Source organism: Mirounga leonina, unplaced genomic scaffold, assembly GCF_011800145.1.
Source record: "Mirounga leonina isolate KUSES-001 unplaced genomic scaffold, KU_Mleo_1.0 Mir_174, whole genome shotgun sequence".
Taxonomy (NCBI): Eukaryota; Metazoa; Chordata; class Mammalia; order Carnivora; family Phocidae; genus Mirounga; species Mirounga leonina.
Window position 1 is genome coordinate 58539661 of NW_023270451.1, and position 20699 is coordinate 58560359.

The 20699-nt window shown below is 35.7% G+C and overlaps 1 protein-coding gene across 1 annotated transcript in view; it reads right to left on the reverse strand.

Annotated features, from left to right (window-relative positions):
* Positions 1 to 18861: 18861 nt before the first annotated feature.
* ASZ1 (ankyrin repeat, SAM and basic leucine zipper domain containing 1) overlaps positions 18862 to 20699 on the reverse strand; it is a 47475-nt gene continuing 45637 nt past the window's right edge. Inside the window, exon 13 of the mRNA XM_035021448.1 lies at positions 18862 to 19014. Within this exon, the coding sequence (XP_034877339.1) occupies positions 18862 to 19014 (153 nt within the window). The remainder of the gene's footprint in view (positions 19015 to 20699) is intronic.

Here is a 20699-nt window from a genome sequence, read left to right on the forward strand (position 1 = left end):
GCCAAAAAGTATAATGTCTGAAATGAAAACTTCACTGAATGGGTATAACAATGGAATGGGGTTGGAAGGAGAAAAGGATGATAAACTTAAAGATAGAAGTTATCTCATCTGAAGAACAGAGAGAAAAGGTACTGAAAATTAAAGAAATGTAACCTCAGATATATTTGGTACAATGCCAAGTAGTCTAATATATGTGCAAGTGGAATTCCAAAAATAAAGGAGAGAGAAAATGTGAGATTATATATATGTATATGAAAAAACACTGCACCATATTTGTCCAATATAAGAGAACACATTCATTTATAGACCCAAGAAGGTCAGAAAACCCCAAGCAGAATAAATACAAAGCATATCACCCTACATACATCATAATCAAACTGTTTAAAACTAAAGATGAGAAAAATCTCTAAAGCAGCCAAAGGGAAGAGATACATTAAATACAGGTGAACAAGAATATGAATTACAGCTAACTTTTCATTAGCAATAATGGAAGTCAGGAGACAACAAAACAACTTTTAAAAAATGCTTAAAGAAAAAAAGTGGTCCCCACAGAATGCTATAATAATTGAAAAATGCCTTTCAAAATTGAAAGAGGAGCTGTTCTTTGTTTCTTCTTCTTCCCCTTACCTTGAAAATAAGGACTATACTCCATAAGTATGGGCAAAACTGAAACAAAGCAACCCCAGTAAAGTCTAAAGCCAGCTCTTGACAGGATCAAAGTGAGCCACAAGAAAACTCAACTCTCCCTGAAAAGAACATATCATTCAGGGTCTCTATAAATTTTCATCCATTATATCCAGCACCTAAAAATTAAAACAAAACAAAACCCAGCAAGCAAATCAACAGAAAAGAGAGCCAGAAGTAATTTAGAGTTTTGATTTGAGTTACCAAAATAACTTTTAAAAGTTCAAAAAATAACAGATAATTTTAACAGAGAACTGGAACTCATACAGAAGACTTAAATAAGAATCCTAGAACCGAGGGAGGGGAAAGGGCAGTTGTGACTGAAATTAAGAATTAGATAGATGGTTTGAGGTACTATCTAGAATCAGCAGAACAGTGGACTAATAAACAAGAAGAGAGGTCAATAAAAAGTACCCACATAATACACAGAGAGAATTAAAAGGATATAAAATATAGAAAGGAAAATAAGAGATCGAGTGAAAATGTCTAGAGGAGAGAGAGAATGGGACTAAAGAAATATTTCTGAGAATTTTCCAAAATGATGAAAGAAAGAAATGCACATACTCAAGAAATCTACAGACTTGAAGCAGAACAAATACAGGGAAAACCATTCTTAGGCACATCACACTTAAATTGCTGACAAAGACAAGGAGAAAATATTAAAGCTGCATGAAAGGACAGGCACAGTAGCTGTGTGGGAGAAACCATAAGCTAGGGCTGGCTTTTCAACAGAAACTGTTGAAATCAGAAGACAGTAGAATGACATCTTAAAAAAAAGAGGGGTGGTAGGTGGGACTGCTAAACAGGAATTCTGTAATCATTGTAAAGATCCTTCAAAAATGAAGACAAAACAAAGATGCTTTCAAACAAAAGCTAAGAAAATAAATATTAATTCTTTAGATTGAAGGAAAATTATACCAGATAGTATTATGGAATTGCAGGAAAGAATGAACACTGGGAAGGGTAAATTTGTGGGAAGATATAAAATGGTATTAATGTTAAAACCGTTAAGTGATTATAATATCTTGTGAGGTTTAAAACATGTAAAAGGAAAATGTATGACATCACTAGCACAAAAAGCAGGAAGGGTACTCTGATTCCAGGTTAGATGGAGTAAGTAATACCTTGTCTCTCCCACTGAATACAGAGATACAACTTGGAAAGAATGCATAGAGAAGCTATTTGAAGACTATGAAAAGGAAATGGTAGTGGGTGGATTGAAGAAAACGGAAATTCTAAGTACTAATAAGTTATGATGAGTTTCTTATTTTGTACCTCCTCTGGTATCTTGCAGCCTGGACCCAAGGTAGCCAAACCCTTGAAGTGGGTACCTTGTAGGAATAGAGGGACCTACAAGAGAAGTCTCCAGAGAAGTCCTCTGGTTTTGATTCAAGGAGCATGAAAGGGACTCCTGATATACCAGAGAGAGTGGGAGAAATCCCCTCAGTGCTATCCCTCCACCCCATATCTCTTACACCTGGGTCTCCTGAAAAGTCCTATGTTGGTGTTGGCAGTAGTGACAGTAGCAACAGTGAGAGCCCACATGTGCCTAAAACTCTGACAGATGGGAAAATTCCTTTCCAAAAAGGGGAGCTGTGGTCTCAAGAAAGCAGGACAAAATTCCATTGTCTTTTTTTCCTCTTTTCATTTCTCTTCTGTTGTGTGGCTCCAGAAATGGGTAGAATCACAGAAAGTAAATGGCAGTGAGGTAACTAAAGCCACAGTTTCTGGCCATAGGACCAAGAAGGGGAGTCCTTGAGAACCAGAAAATATCTGGGAAGTCAGAGAGAATGAGGAACTTGGAAAAGAGACCCCATAACATTGTATGTGAACTCTTGTGCCTATTCCCAAGCTGTACACCTGTGGATCTGACTCTAAATATCATACCAAAGACTTTGAGAACAGAACTATGAGATAGACCACCTCCTAGGTACCAGACAAACCACTGTGTCTTATATGTGTGAGGCAGGCATGAATAGCATTGCAAAGGCTTTGAAAATTGAAATAACATCAGAACATAAAGCCACAGAATGTTGGTCAGAATTTTTAGCCTGAACCCAACTGGGTTGATGGTATGCTAAAACAAGACTATCAACAATCTCCATAGGACTCAATCTAGACCCAGAGTCTTCTCATGATCTATTCAAAATGTTCAGCATACGATAAAAATTACTTGGAATGCAAAGAACCACGAAAAATTCAAATCATATAGGAAAAGATAATCTACAGACACTAATTTCTAGATGACACAGGTGTTGAAATTATCAAAGACTTTTAAAGCAGTTGTTATGAAAATGTGCCAAGAAGTAAGGATGAATACGTTTTTTAAAAAACGATTTTATTTATTTGAGAGAGAGCATGAGCAGAAAGAGGGGCATAGGCAGACTCCCCACTGAGCAGGGAGCCTGGACCTGGGGCTCAATCCCAGGACCCTGAGATCACGACCTGAGCTGAAGGCAGACACTTAACCGACTGAGCCCCCAGGAGCCCCAGGATGAATACTTTTGAAACAAATGGATAATAGAAAATACCAGCAAAGAAACAGAAAGAGTAACAACACAGAAGTTTCAGAACCAAAAATGTACACATTGTCTTTCACAGTGATAAAATGAAGTATCTATCTCATTAGCCAAGACCAAAGAACAAAATGGAGATGAAAGTGTGAGTGAACGTGAAGACAGATCAGCAGAAATTATCCAGTCCTAAAAACAGAGATTGAAAGGAAATGAATAAAGCCTCAGGGAACTGTGGAACAATTCTACAAAGTGTAATATGTCATGGAGTCCTAGAAGGAGATGAGAAATATCCCATTGCAACAAAAAATATTTGCACAAATAATGGCTAAAAACTTCCTAAACTTTGTCAAAGGTATAAACCTAGAGATTTTAAAAGCTCAGCAAACCCCAAACAGGGTAAACTCAAAGAGATCCATTCCAAGACACATCAGAATAAAACTGCTGGAAGCTAAGAGCCAAGATAAAATCTTATAAGATGACAGAAACAGATGATGCATTACTTATGAAGAGCAAAGGAAAATGATGATTTAAATGACTATAGATTTCTCATCAGAAATTATGAAAGCAGAAGGAAATTAAACAATATTTTAATTTTTATTTATTTTTTAAAGATCTTATTTAGGAGAGAGAGAGAGAGCATGACTATGCATGCACAATTGGGGGGGGGCAGAGGGAGAGAGAGAATCCCAAGCTGAGTGGGGAGCCCCACTCAGGTCCAGGCTGGAATTTAGGACCCTGAGATCATGACCTGAGGTGAAATCAAGAGTCTGATACTTAACCGACTGAGCCACCCAGGTGCCCTAAACAATATTTTTTAAAGCTCTGAACGAAAAGAACCCTCAGCCCAGAATTCTATATACAATGAAAATATCCTTCATTAATGAAAGTGAAATAAAGACTCTCAGATGAAGGAAGATGAAGAATTTACTGTCAGCAGACCTGTTTAAAATAATGCTAAGAGAATTTCTTAAGACAAAAGGGAAATGATATAAGGAAACTTGAAAAACCTAGAATGAAGGAAAGGCAAGAGAAATGGTAAATAGCTGGGTAAATATTATAAACTTCTACTTCTCTCCAGCTATTTAAAATATGTTTGATGGTTGAAGGCAAAAAAGGGAACAGTCTGATAGTGTTTTCAATGTGTGTAGATTTAATACACAAGAAACTACAGTATCAAGTTGGGAGGGTAAAGGCACTTTATATGGTGATAACTTTCTACATTCCACCTGAAGTTGTAAAATGTTTATTTTAGAATCAACTGTAAAAAGTTACACATATATAATATAATCCCAATAACAAAGACTATACAGAGATATAGCAAAGAACATAAAAAATTAAAATCTTCAAATAATCAAAAGAAGGTAAGAAAGTAGACCAGAGCAATGAAAAACAAAACTAGTAGACAAATAATTAAATGGTAGCTACAAATCAAGACATATCAATAATTATATAAAATATATATGGTCTCAACACAAATATTTAAAAATAAAGGTTGAATAAATAAAAACACAAGACCCATCTCTATGCTGTCTATAAGAAACTCACTTCAAATGTAATAATACAAGTAGGTAAAAAGGAGAAGGATAGAAGATACATCATGCAAACACTAATTAAAAGAAAGATTAAGTAGCTATGTCAGTATCAAAGTAGGTATCTGAGCAAAGATATTTACCTGGGATAATGAGGGCCATGACATAATTATAAAAGGGTCAATTTACGAAGAAGAAATACAGTACTAAATGTGTATGCACCAAACAATACGCTTGCAAAATGTATGAAGCAAAAATTTACCAAACTGAAAGAAAAAGCAGACAAATTAACAATCATGGTTGATATCAACATTCCACTCTCAGTAGTTGGCAGAATGAGCAGACAGAAAATTAGCAAGATATAGAACTCAACACCATCAACCAACTGAATTTAGTTATTTATAGAATGTCACTCTACAACAGCAGAATATACATTCTTTTCAAGTGAACATGAAACATTCACTAAGATAGATGGTATGCTGGGTAATAAACATTAACAAATTAAAAGAAGTGAAATTATACAAAATATGTTCCCTGATTGAAATGGAATGAAATGGAAAATCAGTGAGGGAAAGAAATCAAGAAAATCTCCAAATTTTTGGAAACTAAGCAACATACATCTAAATAACCTATGGGTCAAAGAAGTCTCAAAGGATATTAGAAAATATTAGAATAAAAATGCATGATTATGAAACCATGTTTAATACATATTCTAAGTCAAGAATAAATATTGTAATCTCTAGGTTAACCAATAAAGAAATAATACAATGAATAACTTTTCCAGTTATCTATTGCTACATAACAAACTGGCTGTCCCCCAAATTACTGCTTTTTAAAAATGTTATCTATTTTTTTTATAAATTCAAGTATAATTAATATACAGTGTTTTATTAGTTCCAGGTGTTCAATACAATGATTCAACAATTCTACACATTACTCAGTGCTTATCATGATATGTACTCTTAATTTCCTTCACCTGTTTCACCCATCCCTCACCCACCTCCCTTCTGGCAACCACCAGCTTGTTCTCTATATTTGTTTTGTTTTGTTTTGTTTTGTTTTTGTCTTTTTGTTTGTTTGTTTGTGTTTGTTTTGTTTCTTAAATTCCATGGATGAGTGAAATCATACGATATTTGTCTTTCTCTGACTTCTTTCACTTAGCATTATACCCTCTAGGTCCATCCATGTTGTTTCAAATGGCAGGATTTCGTTCTTTTTTTATGACTAATATTCCATCTAAATTCCTGCTTTTAAAAATTGAGATAGAATTAACATATAACTAATTTTAAGTATACAACTTAATGATTTGATATATGTATATATTGTGGAATGATTACAATAAATTTAGTTAATGTCCATCACCACACGTAGTTAAAATTATTTTTTTCTTGTGATGAGAACATTTAAGCTTTACTGTATAACAACTTTTAAATATACAGTACAATATGGTTCACTATAGTCTCCATTCTGTATGCTATATCCCTAGGACTTCTTTATCTTATTACTAGAAGTTTGCCTTTACCCATTTTATCTGCTCCTCATCCCATCACTGGCAACCACCATTCTGTTTGCTGTATCTATAAGTCATTTAAAAAAACGTTTAGATTTCACATATACATAATGATACAGTATTTTCTTTGACTTATTTCACTTAGCATAATGATCTCAAGGTCCATCCATGTTGTTGCTAAAGACTAGATTTCCTTATTTTTAATGGCTGTATAATACTCCATCACACACACACACACACACACTTTATTTATCTCTTAATGGACACTTAGGTTGTTTCCATGTCTTGGGGATTGTGAATAATGTTGCAATGAACATGGTGGTACAGATATCTTTTTGAGAGAGTGATTTAATTTCCTTCAGGTAAATGCCCAGAAGTGAAATTGCTGGATCATATGGTAGTTCCATTTTTATTTTTTTGAGGAACATCCATACTGTTTTCCATAGTGGCTGTACCAGTTTACATTCCCACAAATAGTGTACAAGGGTCCCTTTTCTTCACATCCTCGTCAACACTTATTTCTTGTTTTTATTTGATAATAGCTATTATAATAGGTATAAGGTAATATATCACTGTGGTTTTGATTTGCATTTCCCTGATTAGTGATGCTGAGCACCTTTTCCTGTACGTGTTGGCCGTCTGTATGTCTTCTTTGGAATAATGTCTATTAAGATATACTTTTCTCATTTATTAATTGGATTTTTTCCCTATTGAGTTGCATAAGTTCTTTATGTATGTTGGATATTAATCCCTTATCAGATAAGTCATGTGCAAATATTTTCTCTCATTCTATAAGTTGTCTTTTCACTTTGTTGACTGTTTCCTTTGCTGTACAAAACCTTTTTAGTCTGATGTAGTCCCACTTATTTATTTTTGCTTTTGTTGTCAAATCTAGAAAATCATCACCAAGACTGATGTCCAAGAGTTTACCACCTATGTTTTCTTCTAGGAGTTCTATGGTTTCAGGTCTTACATTCATGTCTTTAATCCATTTTGAGTTGAATTTTGTGAAAATTATAAGATAGTGGTTCAGTTTCATTCTTTTGTATGTGGCTGTCCAGTTTTTCCAATACCATTTATTGAAGAGACCATTCTTTCCCCTCTGTATGTCCCTGGCTCCTTTGTTGTAAATTAATTGACCAAATATGTGTGGGTTTATTTCTGGGCCCTATATTTTGTTCCATTGGTCTATGTGCTTGTTTTTATGCCCAAATCATTGTTTTGGTTACTATAGCTTTGTAATATAGTTTGAAATCAATAAATATGATGCCCCCAGCTTTGTTCTTTCTCAAGATTGTTTTGGCTACATAGGGTCTTTGTGGTGCCAGACAAATTTTAGGATTGTTCTATTTCTGTGAAAATGCCATTAGATTTTTTTATAGGGATTGCTCTGAATCTATAGATTGTTTTAGTTTGTATGGACATTTTAACAGTGTTAATTCTTCTAAATCCATGAGCATGAAATAGCTTTCCGTTTACTATGCCCTCTTCAATTTCTTTCATCATTGTCTAGTTTTTGGTGTACATATCTTTAACCTCCTTGGTTAAATTTATTCCTAGGCATTTTATTCTTTTTGATGTGATTGTTAATGTGTTGTTTTCATAATCCTCTTCCTGGTAGTTCATTACTAGTGTATAGAAATACTACTGACTTTTAGATATTGATTTTGTATCCTGAAATTTTACTGAATTAATTTATTCTAACAGTGTTTTGGTGGAGTCTGTAGGGTATTCTATGTATAATATCAAGTCATCTGCAAAAAGAGACAGTTACAATTCTTTCTTTTTGATTTGGATGACTTTTTTTCCCCTCTTGCCTAATTGCACTGGCTAGGACTTCCAGTACTCTGTTGAATAAAAGTGGCAAGAGTGGGCATCTTTGTCTTACTCCTGGTCTTAGAAGAAAACCCTTCATTTTTTCACTGTTGAGTACGGTGTTAGCTTGGGCTTGTCATATATGGCCTTTTTTGTGTTGAGGTACATTCCCTCTATACCCACTTTGTTGAGAATTTTTATCAGGAGTGGATGTTGAATTTTGTCAAATGCTTTTCCTCGTCTATTGAGATATATGATTTTTTTTTATCCTTCATCTTGTTAATGTGGTGTATCACATTGATTTGTCCATGCTGAAACATCCTTGCATCCTGGAGTGAATCCCAATTGATCATCGTGTAAGATCCTTTTAATGTATTATTACATTCAGTTAGCTAATATTTTGTTGAGAATTTTTGCACCTTTGTTCATCAGGGATATTGGCCTGTAATTTCTTTCTTGTAGTGACCTTGTCCACTTTTGGCATCAGGGTAATGCTGGCCTCATAAGTTTAGAAGTGTTCCCTCCTCCTCTATTTTTTGGAAGAATTTGAGTAGGATTGGTATTAATTAATCTTTAAATGTTTGATAGAATTCCCTGGTGAAGCCATATGGTCCTGACTTTTGTTTGTTGGGAAGTTTTTGATTAGTGATTTAATCTCCTACCTAGTATTAGGTCTGAGCAGATTTTCTCTTTCTTCATGATTCAGTCTTAGTATGATGTATGTTTCCAGGAATTCATCTACTTCTTCTAGGTTTTCCAATTTGTTGGTGCATAATTATTCATGGAACTGTCATGATCCTTTGTATCTCTACGTTATCAATTGTAACATCTTCTCCTTCATTTCTAATTTTGGGTCCTCTCTCTTTTTTTTCTTGGTGAGTAAAGGTTAATTTTGTTTCTTTTCAAAGAACCAGCTCTTAGTTTCATTGATCTTTTCTACTGTCTTTTTAGTTTCTATGTCATTTATTTTCTGATTTTTGTTATTTTCTTCCTTTTACTAACTTTGGGCTTTGTTCTTCTTTTTCTAGTTCCTTGAGGTATAAAATTTCTTGTTTCTTAATGTAGGCATTATCACTGTGAATTTCTCTTCAGCTGCTTTTGCTGCATCCTATAAGTTTGGTATGTACAATTTCTAATGTTATCTGTCTCAAGATATTTTCTATTTTCTGAGTTCTCTTTCGATTTCTTCTTTGACCTATCATTTGTTCAGTATGATGATGTTTAGTATCCATGTATTTGTGGATTTTCCAGTTTTCTTATAGTAATTGATTTCTACTTTCATACCATTTGTGGTTGGAAAAAATGCTTGATATGATTTCAGTCTTCTTAAATTTATGAAGACTTGTTTTGTCTTCTATGTCATATGATCTATCCTGGAGAATGTTCCATGTGCACTGAAGAAGAATGTGTATTCTACTGAATTTAGATAGAATATTCTGTAAATGTTGTTTAAGTCCATCACTAGTAATCAGAAAAGTTCAAGATAAAACAAACAATCAACTTTATTGAATCCATCATATAGGAAGGAGTGTAATTCAGTTAATATTAAGTGTTGGTATGGCTCTGGTGTAGGTAATGAACACTCACTCATACACTGCTGATAGGTCTGTAAATTAATATAGGCTCCTTGAAGAGCAGTGTAGGAGTGATACAGTAAGGCTCTCGCCTGGAAACACATGGTGGGATAATTCAAGGAGGTTTGATTTACAAAGAGACTATTTTTGAAGGTGTAGGCAAAGGAGCTGTTACCACCCTCAGACTGGAAGGAAAAGGAAGTGAAGGTTCCTGGAACCCAGAAGGAGTGAATCTTATAGAGGTGCAAGTCCCCTTCAGTTGAGGGTCACAGATGGCAGTCTTGCAGGGAGGAGAGCCAGGTGAAGTAATACATGAACCCTGCTCTACCTCAGATATTCTGCTGGGGTTCTCCACTGGATAAACCCAATCAAGAGTGTAAAGGTCCTTTGATGTGGTTCATAGCTTCAACTTCCCAGGTTGGTGAGAAGATCTGGAGGGGCAAACAGAAACACCTGGCGACATCAATAGTTAATGATGTTGAAAATATTTGTGCTATTCCACTGCTAAATATAGCTAAAGAAACTTTGTCACGTGTATATAAGGACACATGTACAAGCATGTACAGTAACACTGTTGAGAATAAATAAAAAATAACTCAAAATTGTATCAGTGGGGGGACAGGATGGTAGGATGGACATATGATGAAATATTATACAGCAGTTCAAAGGAATTAATTATATCTTTGCTTTTTAACATGGATGTATTGGAAAACAATGGTGAGGGAAGAAGCAAATTGCAGAATGAGGCAACATAAGTATAACTCCGTATTAGTTTGGAATACTTTTGGCACCATTAACAGAAAACCCAACCATGGTGGTTTAATCAAAGAGGAGCTTATTTTTCTCACATTGAAGAGTTAGACTATCCAGAGCTGGTGCAGGTGCTCTGGGATATGTCCAAGGAGGGTTCTTTCACTGTTCTTAGTGTATGGCTCCCTTTTATGGCTTCTAGGTGTTTGGTAGCAGCCCCCTATCTGTGCTTAAAATTATATCACTTCAGATTATTTAGCACATCAGTTAACTTGGATTTTTCCATGTCTTTAGTATTAAGTTTTCAAGTAGACATGAAATGTGTAAATATTTTTCAAGTCAGGTGAATTTAATGAATAAAAACCTGAGAAAATGTGTACCTTTCTGGTGGATAAACTCTGTCACCCCTCGTGGTGTGTAAAATGAGAGGAGATGAGGTCCTCTGTGACTTGGGAAGGTAAAAGTGTATTAGGGCAGGTATCAAGCTGACAGTCTGACCACGACTGAGTCACACACCTCCTTACACCACCCACTCTTCATCTATGGAACAGTAAGAATGCAAACTCCAGCTCTCTCCACTATCACAAGAGGGTTTAATAAGCTTGGCTTTATAGACAAATGGCTTCTACTTCTGACTTGTGGCTGCTTGTACCTCTCTGTATTTGAGTATGGTACAATCTGTTAAAAAGGGCAAGGGGAAATAAAGGGAGTCCTATCAGATAATTTATCATCTGCAAGACCTATTAACTGCTGTCTTATGGATTGTGAATACACCTGTCAGTTTAGACAATTTAAGTATTTTTAGTTATGTATCACTACATGACAGAAAATATTTCTCTCAAAAATATGGTCCTGGCAATTAGAAAAATCTGACTTTTTTTCTCATGTAGAGTATCATTTTTGAGTATGTGAGGCACTGTAATAAATGCTTTAGATGAGTAATAACAGAAATTATACTGGCTACCATTTATTTAATGTATGGCATATATTAGACATTGTAGAAAACCCTTTATAAGCCTTAGTTCACTAATCCTTGTAACAACCTTATAGGTTTAACTCAATAGGTTTATTAAAAAATATTTTGTTAAATTAGCTAAATGACTGGCATACAGTAAATGCCCAATTAAAGGTAATTTTTAAGTATGATTATTATTGTTATGTTTATGTCACAGATGAAGAGGCAGAGACTTGGAGGGCTTAGCCAGCTTTCTAAAAGCTGCACAGCTAGTAAGGGGTAGAGCTGAAACCAGAATTCAGGTCTGCCTGGCCACAGATCTACATTAATTATAAAACTCTACAACCCCTTCTATGTCACGGCATTTAACACTCTTAACAACAACCCTAGCTCAGGATAATCTTTATTTTTCAAATTAGGAAACTAAGTTTCAGAGAAAATAATTATTAATAATAATGTATTTCATGACTTATGCAAGGCACTGCTGGTGACAGCTGGGGTCCTTAGGAAGCAGATACTCAGGTGATTAGCATACTGGACATTTCTTAGGGAGTGCTCTGGAGAGCAACACCTGTGCAAGGGAAGGGAGGCAGCAGGAGTGGGCCGGGAGGGGAGAGGGGCTGTGACACAGCCTCAGTGAAAACCTCAGCCAGGCCCACCGGGAGCTCTGAAGCAGGGGAGTCCTTTAGGATTATCTTGAGTTGGGACGAGGTCCCCTGAAGGACCCCTAGGTTGATTAGCCATCCCTGGCGATAGCTTGGGGAAGCTGTTGTTTTAGGGAAGGCAGCTTTGCTTTAATGGAGAAAACTCTCAAAGAGGCCGGTCTGCTCCCTGCACTCACAGCAGCTGGGCTAGGAAGTCCTTTACTCCTAAAGGGAGAAGATCTAGGAGCCATATCACAGAAGGCACTTCAGGAAACAAAACCTTACTAAGAACAAAATTTGCAGGTTTTTTTTTTTTTTTTTTTTTTCATGCTATGATGCTATTCCTATTTTATCTAGAAGCCGATTTAGGGACTTTGCATAATAACTTTAATTTTCATTTCCCCATTTTAAGTCCAGTCTTGGTTAGCCACAGCTAACCATGAGTATATTATAATACTGCCACTAATATGAAAATTAATTATATTACTCCTGACTAGAGAGTTACAGTATTACTACTGAAGATTCAAGGGGTCTCACTTTAATTCCTTACACTGGGGGCAGGAAAATTTGTACATCTGCAACTCCCAAAATTGGTTTAACACTAGTGAGCCTTGAATCCATGATGTGTAGAAATTTACTTTAAATTTGGTCTAAATCTCTTCTAAAAGATTTCACACATTGGGAATTTTGCCGATTTTCCTTTTGTAACTTTTGTGGGAGGGCACAGTTAAGGTTGAGCCCTAACTCCACAAGGAAAGATAGGTCAGTCTTTCACCACATTCTCACGGGTGGAAATTTAAATAAAGAAACCAACCACTCTTTTTTATGATGCAGTCTCACAATGTTTTAACATTTACATCCTTAAAATAACAGTAACCCTATTGTCTCTCTTAATAATAAAGTTTTTAGGTTTTCTGATTTCATATAAAATAAATAATGTATGGGTATAATGTCTTACACATACTAAGCACTCAGTAATCATTTAATGAGTTTAAGTGTCATTACTAGTAATTTTGCCAAAAATATAAAATTGGCAACAACCAAATATTAAAATCAGTTCTTACGCATTACATCTCTGAATGTGAGATCAAAAGCAAAACCACTCACGAGGGGTTCAATTTGCTTAGTAAACGTTGATTCTCATAAAGCCTCTAAGGTTTTGTTCTAGTTTCAGAATTCCATGTTGGATCTATTTCTGAAGATGGCATTATTCTGAGTCAGTCTTAGAAATAATCTATTTTACAGATGAGGAAATCAAGACCCAGAAAAAGTACACACTAATGACAACAGGGCTGAAACCTAGGCTACTTTCTGTTCTATCTCATGGTCATTGCAGACGTGACGGGCAGGTTAGGGAGGTGAGAGGGAAGAGGTAGCATATAACAGTGACATGGATTTCAAAAGGGAAAAAAAAAAGAGATTAAAGTGTTCGAAAGATTCCAGGAAGAAAATTCATGGAAACAATTATGAAAGATCAGTTGAAAAGACAAAGGTGATAATATTATCTTATTGACAGAAGTCCAGAGATGGTGCCACTCCTGAAAATGTCATTTTATTTAACGGTAAATAAAATACTGTAATGCAGTATTAAAAATTTGTTCATTTTGTTTAGAATATTAATAAGACAGTCTAAACTTACAGGTACAGAAATATAATAGAGCATTGCTCAAATGGTTTAGAATTGTTTTTTTTAATAACTAACAAATGTGTCACATAAGTCCAGTATAACATTTTTATTGGCACTTGAAATAAATGTATTACTCACTAGTGGATGTGCCAGAAAGAAAATCCCCACCCTATTTCCACCCCCACAGAGCTACAAATGATTATTTATTAAGCAGTGACAGAGTGACTTGGAGTGCAAAACAGAAGTCATCATGGCTATCTGTGTTCTTAAAGATTAACTTTCACATAGTGTTAAGATCAAAAACATTTCACTATAAAACCATCCCATAAAAGAAACCAAAACTCAATGCTTCTGGTGCTTGAAATTGTAACTGGCTTAATTTCTGAGTGATACCCTTTTAGACTTTTAAATATCCTGTTTTCTATATTTACTGAATACAATGAATTTGTTAGGTATTAGCTGAAATACCTCCCACAGGAAAGCTTTCAAAATTGAGAGTGTAGGCTTGCTTTACCCCTCATTTATCTAGCTCTAATGTATCCTAGTCAAACCTAGGTGGGTCTTTCCCTTGTTTCCAGTAGACTTTAGGTGCTCTGAGAATTTTCAGCATCCTATGATACTAACCTAGAACTGGATAAAGCTAACGTGAAGTATTTAGCTAATGTTTCTGGCTTCAAAAAAGTCTTGTACACTCTTCTGGGCCACGCACTACACTACGTGCATAGCAGATACCCTAGAAATATTGGTTAAGGAGTATCTCTGCCAGGATGGAAGTGTGAGGAGCAGCATGGTATTACTCCCCAGAGAAACAAGCAAAGCTAGAGAAAGCTATAAAAATACAACCTTTATTTAAAGTCTCTGGAAAGAGTCCTAAGGGCTCAGAACCAATGAAGAAACATTTACTCAAGGAAATCTACTAAAACTTGGTAAGAATATTAAATCATGATCCATTCTCTCCCTTAACCACCTGCCCCTTGCAGCCTCAAGTCAGCTCAGCTTGGCAGAAGCTCCGATCTGGGAGATTGTGCCCAAGAAGATGGGCTGCCTCTCTCCTAAGCTACCGAATAAGGGTTACCATATCTCATCTGAAGGACAAGCGGCCAGCATTTCTCATGGCCCCCCCTCCCCCAACTCTGAGCTTAAGTGGCCAAATTCTGGTGGGTAGCTGATAGAGTTGAGGGCTTTCTTCTTCCATTGAGTCCCACAGGATAATGACTGTATTCTGGAAATTGCAGGCCAGAATCCTGGGGCCCTGATCTCTCTCATGCCAGCTCACTTACAGGGCAGAGTTGTTGAGAACCCAGAAGACCAGAGGCTACTGCCCTACCCAGCACTCAGAAAGTGGCTCAGAGATGTTGCCCAGGGGGAGAATGTCTATAAGAGAGGAGAGCTTGAAACTTCTCCCCAAAGGAACTGACTTTATTTGAAAGAGAATGTGGAGAAAATCAAGCCTAAGGTCATCCTCAAAGACAAGAGCTCTTTTTAATTAGGAGCAACAAGCTAAACTGTAGACGGGCTAGTTCACCAGAGAGAACCAGGGAAAGAGACAGCTAAGAAGGGTCCTCCCCTGGTCAGGATAAACCTCAAAATCTGACTTCAAAAACTACCCCTGTCCAAATTGAATTATGTCAGACTGCTGGGCACTTCATGCCTCAGGGCATGCCCTAAACAGTAGAGCAATCAACCAGTTATTAGTGGAACCTGACGGTTGGGTGTAATACCAAATGTGGCAGACAGCCTATCAGAAAAATCAGAAAGGGAGACAGTTAAAAAGGGCCCTGGAATTTAGTTACAAGTCTCAAGAGATTCTTACAAGTTAAGATGTGTATGTGGTAAGCCCTAGAGCAACCATGAAGAAAATAACTTAAAAATATGGTGAAAAAATCATTAAAGAGGTTTTCTACATGAGTCACACAGAAAACAAAAGTAAAATGATGGATATTTCTACCAATACACCAATAATATATACCAATAGTAACAGTGAATATGAGTGGATTAAACAATCAAAAGGCAGAGGCTGTCCGACTGCATAAAAATTAAAATAACTCCTAGTTGTAACTCTGTGACCTTTGACTAGGTTGGTGAACTACAGGTTAGGGGACTAAATCTGGGCAACCACCTGTTTTTGTAAATAAAATGTTGTCATACCACACTCACATCTATTCATTTATGTATTGTCTATAGGTGCTTCTGCATTACAATAGCCGTGTCAAGAAGTGACATAGACTGCATGGCCTGTAAAACCTAAAATACTATCTGGCCCTTTACAAGAAAAAATTTTTTTTTTTTTTTAAAGATTTTATTTATTTGACAGAGAGACACAGTGAGAGCAGGATCCCAAGCAGGGGGAGAGGGAGAGGGAGAAACAGGCTTCCCGCTGAGCAGGGAGCCCGATGCGGGGCTCGATTCCAGGACCCTGGGATCAGGACCTGAGCAGAAGACAGATGCTTAACGACTGAGCCACCCAGGCGCCCCAATCTGCTGACTTCTTAACCACTGGAAACTCAGTGTGGAGGTTCTTCTTTAACTGATTCTATTCCCAAGGGCAGTAAGAAGCAAGGCCATCATTTAAGAGTGAGATGAGGAGGAGGTCTTAGAAGTTTGAGGACAAAGAATCATAAAATAGTTCACCAGTGAAAAAGCTGGTAAATGTACTGGGGAAATGGAATAGAGTTGCCAGGTGGCACTAAGTGCCCCACTTAAGGAGAGTAGCAAGTATGCATGCTTATCTTTCTTTGAAAGAGGTGCTTAAAATGTATTATTTGGGTTCCAAAGTTGATTATAAGATATAGGAACATTTCTGATCTCAACTAATTAAAAATTAAATGCCAGTTAATTAAAAAATAAAGTTTTTCTCCTTTCGACTGCATAGAATTAACACTTGGTTTACATTTCTATCTGTGTAGTTTTAGAGGGGTCACTGTGGAACTTGTTTTAAGAGAAGAAAAATGATTTGTACAATCTTATAAAAGAATGAATATTCCAGAAGATACACCCCTCTTGTGGTAAAGCACTGTAATCAAGTCAAACACAGTAGGAAGAGACTTATACTCTAGATAAAATTACTATTTTTTAAATGATGAGGAAAGTCTTATTCTGTTGATATTTTATGCATGAAGAAACAATTTTTAAAAAAGATTTTATTTATTTGAGAGAAAGCACGAGCAGGGGGAGGGGCAGAGGGAGAAGCAGACTCCCTGCTGAGCCAGGAGCCTGATGTGGGGACTTGATCTCAGGACCCTGGGATCATGACCTGAGCCGAAGGTAGATGCTTAACTGGCTGAGCCATCCAGGTACCCCTGAAGAAACAAATTAATCACAGCAAATGTTGTCCTATTTATTTTCAATCTGTAATCTGAAAATTATACTGTATTTGTCAAGGAATTAAAAATATACTCAGAATCTGCAGATAAAATGGACTTTACAGTATTTCCCTTAAATGGCTAATTATGCTTGAAGTACACCGGGGGAGATCATTATTTTAAGGAATTCAGTAATCTCTTTGGAAAACAAATATTTTATCAATTTGCATTTTCATAGTTCATCCTAGTATTTGAGAGATGCATAAAGTTTGGTTTGATTAGAGGAAAAAAACAGTGACTTATTCAGCCAATAGATGAAATATGATCATCTGTAAGATGAACTGAGGTGAAAGACTACTGTTAAATAATCAGGTAGTATGTCTGTTTTCTTTAAGGAAACTAACATTTATTGAACACCTTCTGTTTGCCTTGATCGAGTGAAACATGATCTGTGTTAAAAGGACCTTTTCTCCTATCCTTTTCTAGTTTAGTTCTAAGTCTTGAGCCCTTTTAAATTGAGGGATAACAGAAAAAAGTTTTGCTATGGCGCTTAGGATAAAATGTCAGACACCAATTCCTTCCAGTGATATATGGTTGAGTGTATTCTCAGAAAAGGAATGATGCAAGTCTTGCTGCTTTGGTATAACCAAGAGCAGAAATTACCACTAATTATAGTTCCTTATGCTATCCTTGTTTTCTACAATTTTTTCCTTTTGCTTGAAGTTTACCTTCAGTTGTAGATCAACCGCATCTGTTCTAAGTATGGTAGTAAGTCAAGCAAGATTTAACTATTATATTCCTGTGAAATTGGGCCTGCCCTTTTTTACCTTTACTTTTAAAATCTGAGTATCATCATTTTGATTTTGAAAAGAAAAAAAAACCCAAAATCATGTATTACTTCTTTAGATTGATATGAGAAATTATTTGCCACATGCCACTCACTTTCATAACATCTTTAAGAATGTTACACATAGTACATGTCATAGTTCCCATAGGTGCATTACATAAAAAATTTTAAGGTACTTCTGTGTTTTCTATACTGTTGTCTAAATTTTCTTTTTAGATTTCCATTTTGAATATTTCCCTAGGTTTTTAATCCATAATTCAAAAATTTTACATTTTATCTTTATGCTTTGCATTCTCTGAAACAGTTTCAAAATTATTAATTTCCTAATGCTATATAACAAAAAAAATTAAATAAGAAATTCCTTATAATAACAGAAGGGAAAAAATAAGGACTAAAAGGGTACTGACTTATGAACACTTTACAAATTCTGTAAGATTCACTGTGACAAAGGAACAGTTTTTTTTTTAATTATTTTATTCTTTTCATCATGATAAAGTGCCCTCTTTAAGCCCCATCACTTATTTCCCCCATCTCCCACCCCCCCCTTTGGTAGCCACCAGTTTGTTCTCTATAGTTAGAGTCAGGAACATACTGTTTTTAAATGTCAAAGAATATTAGATAAAACTTTTCTTTTGAATGTGATTTAGAATCATAGAATCAAACTTAAGGATCACTTATAATTTACTGCTTGATCAAAATTAACATAAAAATGTAACAAATTATGTTTTTAACTCAAACTAACAAACCATTTTCTTTTTTTTTTTTAAAGATTTTATTTATTTACTTGAGAGAGAATGAGAGAGAGAGCACAGGAGAGGGGGGAGGGTCAGAGGGAGAAGCAGACTCCCTGCTGAGCAGGGAGCCTGATGCGGGACTCGATCCCGGGACTCCAGGATCATGACCTGAGCCGAAGGCAGTTGCTTAACCAACTGAGCCCCCCAGGCGCCCTAACAAACCATTTTCTAAAGAAACTTTGTGCTCTATGCTCTCAGAACTTCTCTCGTGGAGTATCAGCAAATAATGTAGTTATACTGTGCCACAAACAGTTAAAAGCAACATCTGTAGGTAATGTGAATTATACATACATTATTCAAAACAAGTATTAGGGTTATTTTCTCTGGAAGCTTAGCTTGCAAACAAAAAGAAGAAACCCAAATCCGCATACTGTAATAGCCGTCCTCTTCAAAATTCTTCTATTCCACGTAGATACTTCTTTCATTAATGGTATATGAGTTGGATCATTTTCTCGCTCATTTTGCAACTAATATTTAGTATGAGAAAATGAAAAGAGTTAATGTACAGTGAAAATATCTTTGATTTTTAAAAATATAATATCCATGTTAATTCAATTGACGTAGAGGCGGCCAATGCAAGATTTCCATGGAAGATTTAAAGTGAACACATATGTCTTAAAAGTTTTTTTCCCCCTAAGGATCCTATCATGGTAAATTAGTTTCACATTAAGAATAAATGCTTTCATAGATTATTAATTTTAAAATCATGTTTTTGTATCAGGAGATAAAGTTCCTCGAATGTTTCTATTTTTACCTACAAGCAATGACAATTGTTATTTTTCCTTCTATATTTAAACATCAAATGATTTCTTACAAAAAGTGAACCATTCTTATAGTATACCTACAATACATGAAATTTAACAAAAACTAGAAGATTTGATGCTACTGCTAGAAGTTTAATCCTTTATTTAAATATAACTGTAGGAACAAATACTAACAAAAACTTAAGTGGTTCTTCTAGGACTTCTCAGCAAGGAAAGTACATGGCCCAGTCAGTTTCTAAATACTCATATAAGAACTCCGTTGCTAAAGAAGGCACCCAACCACGTGTGTATGTGTATGAGAGAGAGAGAGAAGGGGAAAGAGACAGTTGATGGGGGAGGGGCAGAAGAGGGAGAATGAGCAGAAGCCAAAAGATCTTCAAAAGATAAAAAGAATCAGGCACATTTATAGAGTGATATATACTAGAAACATCCTGGGCTGGAGTGGTGACATAAATATTTTCAACATTAGCAAGAATAACTACATCTAAAATCTACAGTGTAAATATTTAATTTAAAAAGCCTGCAAAATTAATTTTAAATTTACAGCAGAAAACAGACTTCAATGCCAATCTCATTAATACTGTATTCTTGGCCTAACTTCCAAATGGCTTCATTCAGTAACAGATTCCTTTTTGACACTGATGCTCCATTTACTGAATCCTGAGACAGCCATTCCTTTTATTAACCAATTACTTAGAATGACCCTTTCTGACAGGAGCCTGTCAGTGTGTTGCTTTGAAAGAGAGTGATGTGGTGTTAAAGTCTAGCCTTGACCTCTCCTACCCTCTCTCTTTGTTACCTCCATACACTTATCTATGGTAACTCATATTTTTTTTTATTTGCTTCAGTTATTATTGGTAAACTGAAGTATCATAAGCTTAACAGGCATAATAGCATACTCCCAAATCTGGAAGCCTTCGCAGTTCTCTAAATCAAATCTCATTATGGTGATTACTACTTTAGACTAATCCAGAAAAACCAATATAATAGCTTGCTTAAAAATTCTTTCCTGACCAAAGAACTGTATCTGCCATTACTATAAACCGACAAATGTATTTTCAAGGCTAGTTCTTATATAGAAATGTATAAATTCAAGGTAGAGAAGGCCACAGAAAAAAGACTTTACGTTTAGCTAAAGAAAGCTAAAATTTCTCCTTATAGGTATGCATTATTAAAATAAATATCATGGTACCTGATTGAATTATTTATGTTTTAGAGTCAAAGTCACCCCTAGAGTAGTGTTTCTTAATTTCATTCCTTTAGGAAAAACCTGTCCTCTCGCTCTAATTTCATCTCAGTCTTCTTCCCTCTCCCTCCGCCCCACCGCCCCAAATGTTTTTAGTTCATCTTGGAGAACCCAAATAATTACCAATCCTGAGGAAAAGATG